Below are 10300 nucleotides of genomic sequence, written 5' to 3' on the forward strand. Positions count from 1 at the left end.
TAACAGCAATAATAATTAATTAATAATTATAATAATAGTAATAATAACTTTAACAATTATTATTATTATTATTATAGATAATATAAATAATGACAATAATCAACTAAGGTCATTTTAGTATTTTACTAACTTATAACGATTTATTTTTATTTAAGATAAAGTAAACACATAAATGAGAGTATAACTTATTTCGATTTCGATTCTGATTTTTATAATTAAAAGTAGATAATGCATTCAAATTAATATTTCCATTCTAATTTTAGTCCAATCTAATTCCAATTTATTCTAATTTCAACAAATTACTAATTAATGAATACACTATTGGATTATTTATGGTTATTTTCAAAATCAGTGTCTATTTAATTAATTGTTAGTGCGTTGAAGTTAATTCTTTGAATAAATATATTAACTTTACTCTGAAAAATAGACAATATAATTTGTAATTATTGAACAGAATCATTTACTCCCAGGTTCCACCTTTGACTATTTCTTGCCATAATCCATAAATAGTCAGATACACAATAGCAGACCTTTTAACTGTTCTTTTAGAATTCAGCACTTGACATTCATGATAAGACGACAAATCAAATCTTAAAAAGAACTTTTAAGGTGAAAAATTGATAGTTAATTGTATACCAGTATCTCCCAAATTGAATTTCGAATCAAAGCATTACAATTCTGAGATGCATTCTATTCAATTCTTTTGAGTTATGATGAAACCAAAGTAACTTCACTCAACAAGGTACATGCTACCAAAGTTTCCACAAGACACAAATTAATGCGCAACTGCTCAAGTCACGAACAGAGCAACATCCAACTATGATATTGATTTCTTAACAAACTGCAAACCAAGCACATAATAATCCTTTAAAGCAACAACGCTGGAGATTTTTATTATGCATAACATGACACTGAAATAACTAAAGGACTTGAAACTAAAACATTAATCTCCCCTAAATTGTTGCAACCCTTGCTAAACTGATGGCGGAGACGGCATCAGCTGGGATTTTGGACGCTTTGGAACATATTTTCGAGCCCACACATGCTTCCCATTGATGGTAAATTTCACTTTGCCCATACCATTCAGAATCACATCAATGGTTGCTGTTGAGCGAAAAACAATTTTTGCAAAGAGAGACTGCTCACTGGACTGCACATCCTGCATGACCAAGGACTCAATACAATCCCCATAGGTTCTTGTGAAGAATTCTCCGACCTCCCTTTCCTGCACAGGATAACCCTTAGAAAATGTAACGAACATGGTCCTATCATCTGGTGGTACCTCATTTTCTGGAGTCACAGACTCTAACACATCACTAGAACCAAATCTCATCTGAGAAAATCCAGGGTGAACCAGAGATTGCTGAAAAGGTTGGGCCGTCATCATCTTCTGGCTATCTGCTATGCTTTGAGCAGCATTCCTGGCAACGGCTCGTTGCATGATGTCATTCAATGCTCTGATGCATACCTCATTGGCAACTTTGGCCACCCCTTCAGTTGCCTTGAGCCGATTTTCATGGAAAAATCTGAGAGAGATTTCTTTGTCCATCACGCTTTGGGTCAACGGAATAACATAACTCTCAGATGAGCAAGCAGAATGGTCGTTGTTAATGCAGTTCAGACATGTGACTGCTTCATCTGCTATTTCATTGATCAATACATCAGGCAAGGTTAATATTTTACTTACAACGTCGTTTAAGCTTGTTCTCTCCAACCAGAGCCATAAGGCCATAATCTGCAAAGATTCCACTGGATCTCGCCATAAGTTGATGGTAAGGAGGGTGTATAACTCCCTGTCAATTGAATGAAACATCTTGAGTTCCTGTTCCGAAACAAAAGAAGATGAAGGAGGCATCGTATCTAGGATATGATAGACAACAGTGCTGAGTTGGTGTAGAGAGACCACCAAAATCAACCAGGACCCTGCTAAAATACCAAAATAGTCATTACCATCTTATGAATTTCAGATATGAGGAAAGGAAGAAAAGGATTTGCTGGCTCGGCCTTTTACAAAACTACAGTTGTATGGCTTGGCCATTTACAATAGTACAGTTGTACGGCTTGTCAGAGAAAGAAACGTATTTTTTGATAGACAAAATAGTTCAAATCATCAGACTGCAAGTGTCAACCATAACGAAAGTCATAAAAAACAATACCATGCATTTTGCAAGTAAAAAGAAACCTGCAGGTGTTCTTCTGATGTAGGACTTGTTTCTTTGTGAATTCCTCTCTTTGTGACCAACCAGCATTGCCAAAATGCTCCTGTAGTGATACCATTCTGAGTCCAAGCAAATTTATAGCACTGTGAGCTAAAATGCAAACTAGAAATGAGCTAGACCTGTAATTTTGTTATTTAAAACATACTATCATAACTGTGTTGTCTTCAACATTATATTATGGAAAAATATACTTCTATGGCAAGGGATAATTAATGATCCTCAAGGAAAACATAGTTGGGGCTATTCATAGTTTTTCCTTTTTCAAGGTATCTAAAATTGGCAGTGAGGAAATTATATAAATGCCGAACATAGCAGAGCATATTAAATTACTCAGCAAATGGTTCCAATATCTATCACTGATTCATTTCTACGCCAATCAGCTGATGCTATCAATTTTGCGACTAATTTTGACATCTTAGAAAGCATCTGTTTTTCATATATCAGTTTACTACACATGAAATTTAATAGGGATTGCAAATGAATTTGGCTAGTTTATAAGCAGAAGTAATACATGTGTACATATAGATAAAAGCAGTATTATAATGATAAGTTTTAGTAGTATTTTTCAGTCCTGGTGCAATGTATTACAGATTCTAATTTCACAAAAGTATTGGCTTAATTCACTTATTATACCGGTTTGATCTTGAGGAGGAAACTACATCAATTGTAATCCCTTCACTTATCTTTGATTGTAGTCTCTAGCTTATCTACGTCAAGTTAACCCACAACTTGATACCATATCAAAAACTAAAAACTAATCTATGAGTTTCAAAAACGACAAATTTCAGATTAAAATAAAATTATTGACAGAAATCAAAGTTTATCCCCTCAAACCACATAGGCACATACAATATTTATTTTACTAAGTATGAAGATCAACCAGGAAGATTTATCATTAATCCACTTGATTTCAATTAAATACAATCCTACTATCATCCTGTGATTTGGTATACCAGTTCATGACAAAGAAATACCTATTTGGAATTTTTTTCCACTTCAGATTGATCACCATAAGTATATTTCTAATTAGGTTATTATTAATATATCCGTCAAGCATGATGTGTTTTCAAATCATCTGTAACTTTAACTGCTAATAAGTCACAAATCTTTTTATGTTTTAGCGTAAACTATGACTACCAATTAACAGAAACTTACTGGCGGAATAGCACCAACACCTATCTATTTTATAGGAACTTGCCAATCCAATTTATAGGAACTTACATGCATAAAAGCATCCAAATCTGATCTTCAATATTGCTAAATCCCCGGAATGTTCATTAATTGCAGTCCAAAGCAACAAATCCTCATGGTTAGAGCATTGGAAGCAAATTGCAAAAAGAAGGACGTTGTGGAGGTCTTAGATTGATGGTTGCTGAGAAGTCAGTAGCACAAACCTGGATATCTGTAAGATTTATCATTAATCCACTTGATTTCAATTAAATACAATCCTACTATCATCCTGTGATTTGGTATACCAGTTCATGACAAAGAAATACCTATTTGGAATTTTTTTCCACTTCAGATTGATCACCATAAGAATATTTCTAATTAGGTTATTATTAATATATCCGTCAAGCATGATGTGTTTTCAAATCATCTGTAACTTTAACTGCTAATAAGTCACAAATCTTTTTATGTTTTAGCGTAAACTATGACTACCAATTAACAGAAACTTACTGGCGGAATAGCACCAACACCTATCTATTTTATAGGAACTTGCCAATCCAATTTATAGGAACTTACATGCATAAAAGCATCCAAATCTGATCTTCAATATTGCTAAATCCCCGGAATGTTCATTAATTGCAGTCCAAAGCAACAAATCCTCATGGTTAGAGCATTGGAAGCAAATTGCAAAAAGAAGGACGTTGTGGAGGTCTTAGATTGATGGTTGCTGAGAAGTCAGTAGCACAAACCTGGATATCTGTAATCAAACATGTATAGAGATACAAAATTGCTAGGTCTGAGTAGAACAAAACATCAAACCTCAACTCAACATTAAGAGGGGTTAAAGTGGAAGGAAGAGGTCATATGACAGGGAACCTTATCAAATTTGAACAATTATAGTCCAGCCACCAAAACAATAGAAGAACAAGACAATAAAACACCAGAAATACTACTGATTATAAGGGTACATGCAAGAATAAGACACTTAAGAACACAATAGAAAAGGGCAAATATCTATTTATTCCAGTGTAATTTTGTACTTCAAATGCTAAAAAAAAATTCAGCCAAATTCAGAAAGATAAAAAGATATATTTAGATATTTGTATGATACAGTGGTGCAATCTAGTCACCGTCTACAAGCCAAAGGAGGTAAGGAAAAAGGAAGAGTACAGCTGAAGATAAATGCTCCAAAATACACATCATAAGCGGTATACCTAAAGCTGCAAGTACAATCGACAAAGACTACAAGATAAAAGAAGTAAACTGACTGCCAGAGACTTCAAAAACATGAAATTTCTTCCGACTTCCAGGTTCATAACATGGAAAAAAAAAAAAAAAAGAAGTTAAATTTCAATACTATTTGCCGTCCACATCTCTGCCATGAAATGCTAAAACAGTTATATATTAGGACTTGCAGCAGCAACACATTGTAGATCGGACAAGGAGAAAGAACGCCAGGGGGAGTTTCGTCGAAGAGGTGGTGGCGGTGATCCATTGCTGGGAGATTTTTTACCTTGAGGATGTAGAGGTGGAAGATGATGCAAATGTGATGAAGCAATCGAGTCGGAATCCCCTCTGTGATTCATATCACAGCTTTTCATGGTCATTCCCAGAACCATGGCGCTTCGACCACAGTTGGCCGGTTTCTTTGATGCCCCTCTCCCATTACTTTTAAATTGGTGGTTGTGATTCTTATCAAATAAGTTATTATGAGCCAATAGATTCTTGCGTTTCCTGGTGTATGGATCTTCTGGCTTCGCAAGTTCTTTGATAGATGAAGCAGAGGAGACATCAGCTAGGCTTGTGAAAGACTTTGATTTTCCATTATAAAAACTGGATATACCTCTCCTGATATGTGGAACGAAAAATTGAAGCAAGTTTAGAACCATAGAAAACAACACCAAAGTAAGTATAACAAGAACTAGTAAATTGGGCTTGATAGGGTAAAATAAACCTTGGTAAATTAGAATAAACACCCCCCATCAACAGCAGTCAAAATAATCTAGTTATAACAACCTAAATATCTATTGAAAAAGAATGCATCAATCTATCACAATCTAATAAATGGAAATCTGACTTAAGATGGAAAAATTAATGTTCTAAAGTGCAGCTTTTCAGCATCTGCAATTACAGGTTTTAATGTATAAGCCCCAACATCTTCAATTTTCTAAAAGCCATCTTTAAAGTTCCCAAAACTTTTACCATTCAATAAAATTACCCTTAAAAAGAAAAATCACACAATCAAAAATAAATAAATATATATAAAAAACACAAAATAAAAATGAAGAAACCCGGGGGAGGGAAAAAAAAAAGGACCTACTTGATAGGCAAAACTTGCTCCAAAGCATTCAAAGTATCCAAGGGTCCTTTATAGGAGCTCTGCACCTCGTCTGAATCTTCACCGTCCGATGGAACCTCAGAGACGTCACTGTTTCTCCCAATCGACGAAGTACTACTGGAGTCCTCCCTCTCTTCCCCCACCAGAAACCTCCTATCACCGGTGAAAGCTTCAGTCTCCGGTGGATCGTAGACCGACGACACACACTGCATGAACTTGGACCGTTGGATTGGATTACTGTTGTTTCTTTCCAAAGCAATCGACATCGTTCAACCCATAAATGAAGATCGATCAAATAGACCAAAAAAATATTAAAAAAATAACAGCAAAAGGCCTGCAAAGTTTTGGGTACAAATAAATATTATAATAGCAACTGCTGCTGCTGCCTACTGTTCTTGCACATGGGCTGGCGATATTTTCACCATTGCTTGGATGAGAGAGAAAAAAGAAAGCTTTAGATTTTCGTTTAATTAATTGATTAATTAGGATTTTAAAATGGAAAAATAAATAAAAGAAGAATAAATGATGAAGGTGCAGCCTTATCCTGCTCGTCGAAAAATGTCGTCTTTTAATGTTGGGAAGCCAAAAGAAGATTATCTGTTTCAGATATTTATTTATAAATCTATAAAGTTTAAAAAAAAAATGGGGCGATAGAGTTGTGGGCAAAGGTAGACACAGAATATGATGCTTCGAGTCTGTACAACTAGTCAACTACAAGGATAGGGTTCACTCTTGTATGCCGCGTGGATGGCTTGATTTTGATATTGGTTTCACAGATCGTTTTATCCATTTTTTTCTTTTTAAAAATGTTTAAATTGAAACAGATTACTGGAAAATATAATTTGTGAGAAAATAATAATAATAATAATAATAATGAAGCTAACAAGTGCTTACAAATGCATGGTGGGGTTGGATTAGTGGCTAATTGTTGTTCCTCGTTAATGTCAAGTGTGTAATTAGTATTAATTAATTAATATGATTCGTAGATCCTAATTGTAATTAGTTTAGGCCATAAAAAAAATTTAAAAATGGACGCACAAAATATTATTTTAAAACTTCAATGGAGAGAGTAACAAGGGGTTCGTGTTAAATTGTGTGCGACATTACCCATGTTTGATTTAGCTGCAAAACTCGCGTCTCCCAAAGTATTTTTTTGTGGATCTATTTCAATTTTAGTTTTTTACTTAAAATTTTAACATATGTTTTGAATCAATAATTTAATCCATTTTGATGGTTAATAATCAAAATAATATTTAATAATAATTAGCCAAACCATTTAAGATATATGAATTTAATTCACTATCCAATTAAAACGCCATAGCTACCCAGTGAACCATTGATCTCGCTTGAATTCGCATCTAAATACTGTTCATGGTTGGTAAATTCTTGAATTGAAAGGTCATTGTTTTTAGCAAAAAAAAGAAAGGTCATTGAACCCTCGAACTTCTAGCAAATAAAATGTCATCTAACTTACCATTTGGGCTTTGCTACTGTGGTGAATCACTACTCTCTAAGTTAAGGAAGATTATGAGGGTAGTGCTTCGTTAGGGATAGCAAACAGTGGGTTTAGACCAGGCTTTTTTAAGTTTATATCCAAACCCACTTTAAGTTTAGCGAGAGGGTTTGGGCCGGGCTCAGGTTGGACTTAGGCTTTATTTATTTTTAAATTATTATAAATTTAAAATAAATTAATGATCAATAAGTTATTATAATTATAAATAAATTAAAGAAAATGAATATTTTAAAGTAAATAAAAGTTCATAACTTTAATTTTCTTTAATACTGAATTCTCTAATTCAAACACTCTCTTAATTAATTAACACAAAAGAGAGAGTTTAGTATCATAATTTTAGGTTTTTTTGAATCATCATTTATTTATAAGTTAAGAATTTAAGTTTTCTTTTTTTTTAAATTATTTTTTTTAAATAGTGGGCCTGGGCCGGCCCTAAGCTTTTTTGCCCACCTTAATTCGAGTCTCTATAGGCTCAATCTCCCTCAATTAAGCGAAAAAATGTGTGGAGTTAATTTATAAATTTTTCTCCCTTACAAAATATGAGTTGAACAGAGACATTCCTCGTCTGTGAGGGTCATATGTTTGGGCATGTACTTCATACAATTAACGTAATAATATAAATTCCAACTATATATCTAATTATAAATATCAATATAATATTGTAAATATCAATGTAATATCTGCTCTAACAACAATTGTAAATTTTGTGTAATCAGTTTTTTTTATAAAAAATGTCATCATTTTTGGAAGCATTATTGTCCTAACTCTCGTAGGCAATAATTATCCTCTTGAGGTTATATCTCAATTGTATTTGTTGTAATGTATCGATCTAACGGTTTAAGAATTGTCCAATTTATTTAAAAAATGTACGGTGAATGTCATTATTAATCACATTAAAATTATAGTTCGGGCGGCTTAAAATTATTTTTTTGAAATGGCTAAAAGTGATTTTTGTAAGTAAAAATTATATGTTGAAAAGTCATTTTAGAAGTACTCTTTAGTAATATCACTCCTACTATAGAATATATTTCGAGTGACACTAGAGGAGAATTAGTTTTCACTTAATTATATGTTTACAAAACTAGGATACAATGATTGTATAAAAAATTTATGATTATTAGCTTTTGAAATTTACATATTTATTTATTTTTCCACGGATACTCCTAAGATTTGCATTTTTGTATGAGTATATTATTTGTATAATTGATACAAAGTTTTAGAAGTAATGATTTTCTTATTTGCAAGAGAGTGACAGCGGGAGTTAGGACTTAGGACCACCCCCGACTTAATGGTTCACAACTCTCTATTCTAAGTTAAAAATTTAGTGATTCAATTCTCTTCATGTACTTTGTTTGAATAAATTTTTATCCCGCTTAAGTGATCTTCAATTAACCGGAGGACGGTCTGATAAATGATGTACTAACAACGAAGTTTGGAAGTTAGGATTTAGTGTGAGATTAGATTAAGTTGGGGATTAAATATTTTATTTCATGTGTTGGTAACTTTGTTTGGATTGGATTAGAGAGGATTAAATTTAAATTTAGTCCTTAAATCATAAGATTAATAATCCCAATTTGTAAGTGAGTTTAGATGGGATTAGAATAAATGAAAAATATTTATTTATTTGTAATATTTCTTTCATATATAACACAATTTTTTTATTTGTCACTTAAAATTTAATTAATTAATTAATTATTTTATTCATGATTTACGTGAAATTTATTTTTTATTTTATTTTTATAGTCTAATTAAATATGTATTTTACTCCAATAAAATTAACTATTTAATAAATTGTTACAATAATTGATTGTATTAATTTTAATAATCATTAATTTAATATTAAAAATAATCATGGAAATTAATTGATTATATATATATATATATTGTTACAAAAATTAATTAATTAATTAAATAGTTTATTAATTTATATTTGTCCATTATAATTATAACTACCAGATAACTAATTTACTATACATTTAGGTGGTGTTTGTTTTTTTTTTCTGAAATCTGAATAGACCTGAATTAGTATGAATTCTGAATAGATCTGAATGTATAAATCTGAATAATATGTTTGTTTTTTCATCTGAATCTCAGAAAATAAGTATTAAATTATTTATTTTTTTTTCAACTGAAAAAGCTGAAAATATGTATTTTTACATTTGTATCCTTATTAAATTTGAATGTCAAATAAATAATATATTAAATACCACAATATTTTAACATTTATATGTAAAACTATATTTAAGTGAATACATTATTATTTTAGAATTTTAATATATAAAATACCATAAATTTCAAATTTTATCGTATATGATATAAGAAATAAAAAACATGAATATTTTTATGTGGGGTAAATGTCTATGGATGAGTTTTGTGATAGATATGAAAAATAAATTATAAAACATGGATATTTTTTACATTAGTAAGTAATTGACTTAATTCAAATTTCTTCCTTAAGTAAAAAGCCAAAAAAATTGGCTTATTTTATTAAGTCAAAATTATCTAAAAAGTCTCATTAAGTTATAAAAACAAACATCTTTAATTAATTAAGTTAAGTCACTTTAAGTTATTAAGTTAAAACACAAACGCCACCTTAATGTTCTTATTAATTACCTTTAATTAATTTTAATTATTACTCTTAAATATTCATAAATATTTTTTCTGTATTTAAATATGATTTAACGATGTCCGATTTGTACCAAACATAATATAATATTGTATAAATCCAATATAATCCAATCCAAATTAATTCAGTCCAATCATAATATTTAGTCCAATCTAATCCTATATGCCAAACACAACCTAAGCACTCAATTAAAAATATGAAATTTAGATGTAATTAATTACACAATCTCTTTTTTTTTTTTGAAAATCTGCAATTAAATTAGAAATTTAAAATTTTAACATCATAAAATTATTTTAATTTTTAGTTTTTCAAATGTAAAAAAATTCGAAGGAAATTGCATGCAATATGCTCCAAAAGATTAAAAAAATTATAAATATATACTTTTGAGTAACTTTACAATAAAGGAATGAAAAGAATCCAAGAATAAGTTAAAGATA

At 30.9% G+C, this 10300-nt stretch overlaps 2 protein-coding genes across 19 annotated transcripts; both read right to left on the minus strand.

The window, feature by feature from the left end:
• Nucleotides 1–650: 650 nt before the first annotated feature.
• On the minus strand, nt 651–6395 carry LOC102616281 (uncharacterized). 18 transcript variants are annotated; one of them, XM_052433661.1, is made up of 5 exons: nt 5707–6395; nt 3963–5234; nt 3441–3613; nt 2157–2338; nt 651–1923 (listed from the first exon to the last, which is right to left on the minus strand). In XM_052433661.1, exons 3-5 carry the CDS (start codon nt 3452–3454, stop codon nt 974–976), a joined length of 1146 nt encoding a protein of 381 aa, XP_052289621.1. In that variant the 5' UTR covers nt 3455–3613; nt 3963–5234; nt 5707–6395; the 3' UTR covers nt 651–973. The 18 variants fall into 18 exon arrangements, with proteins under 18 accessions (XP_052289621.1, XP_052289637.1, XP_052289634.1 ...); XM_052433677.1 differs by having other exon boundaries at nt 2183–2338; nt 3441–3621; XM_052433674.1 differs by having other exon boundaries at nt 651–1926; nt 2183–2338; nt 3441–3621.
• LOC112497920 (protein OXIDATIVE STRESS 3 LIKE 2-like) lies at nt 4784–5990 on the minus strand. Its single transcript, XM_025097458.1, has 2 exons — nt 5707–5990; nt 4784–5234 (listed from the first exon to the last, which is right to left on the minus strand). The coding sequence occupies exons 1-2, from the start codon at nt 5988–5990 to the stop codon at nt 4784–4786; spliced, it is 735 nt and encodes a 244-aa protein (XP_024953226.1).
• Nucleotides 6396–10300: the final 3905 nt, after the last annotated feature.

Source organism: Citrus sinensis, chromosome 9, assembly GCF_022201045.2.
Source record: "Citrus sinensis cultivar Valencia sweet orange chromosome 9, DVS_A1.0, whole genome shotgun sequence".
Lineage (NCBI taxonomy): Eukaryota > Viridiplantae > Streptophyta > Magnoliopsida > Sapindales > Rutaceae > Citrus > Citrus sinensis.

What these genes read in the sequence shown, in the direction of transcription:
- LOC102616281 (XM_052433661.1), bottom strand. An exon ending in TTTTACTTGCAAAATGCATG is followed by an intron (nt 1,924 to 2,156) that starts GTATTGTTTTTT and finishes GTATTTTAGCAG; the next exon opens with GGTCCTGGTTGATTTTGGTG.
- LOC112497920 (XM_025097458.1), bottom strand. Translation starts at nt 5,990, where the DNA reads ATGTCGATTGCTTTGGAAAGAAACAACAGTAATCCAATCCAACGGTCC. An exon ending in GAGCAAGTTTTGCCTATCAA is followed by an intron (nt 5,235 to 5,706) that starts GTAGGTCCTTTT and finishes TCCACATATCAG; the next exon opens with GAGAGGTATATCCAGTTTTT.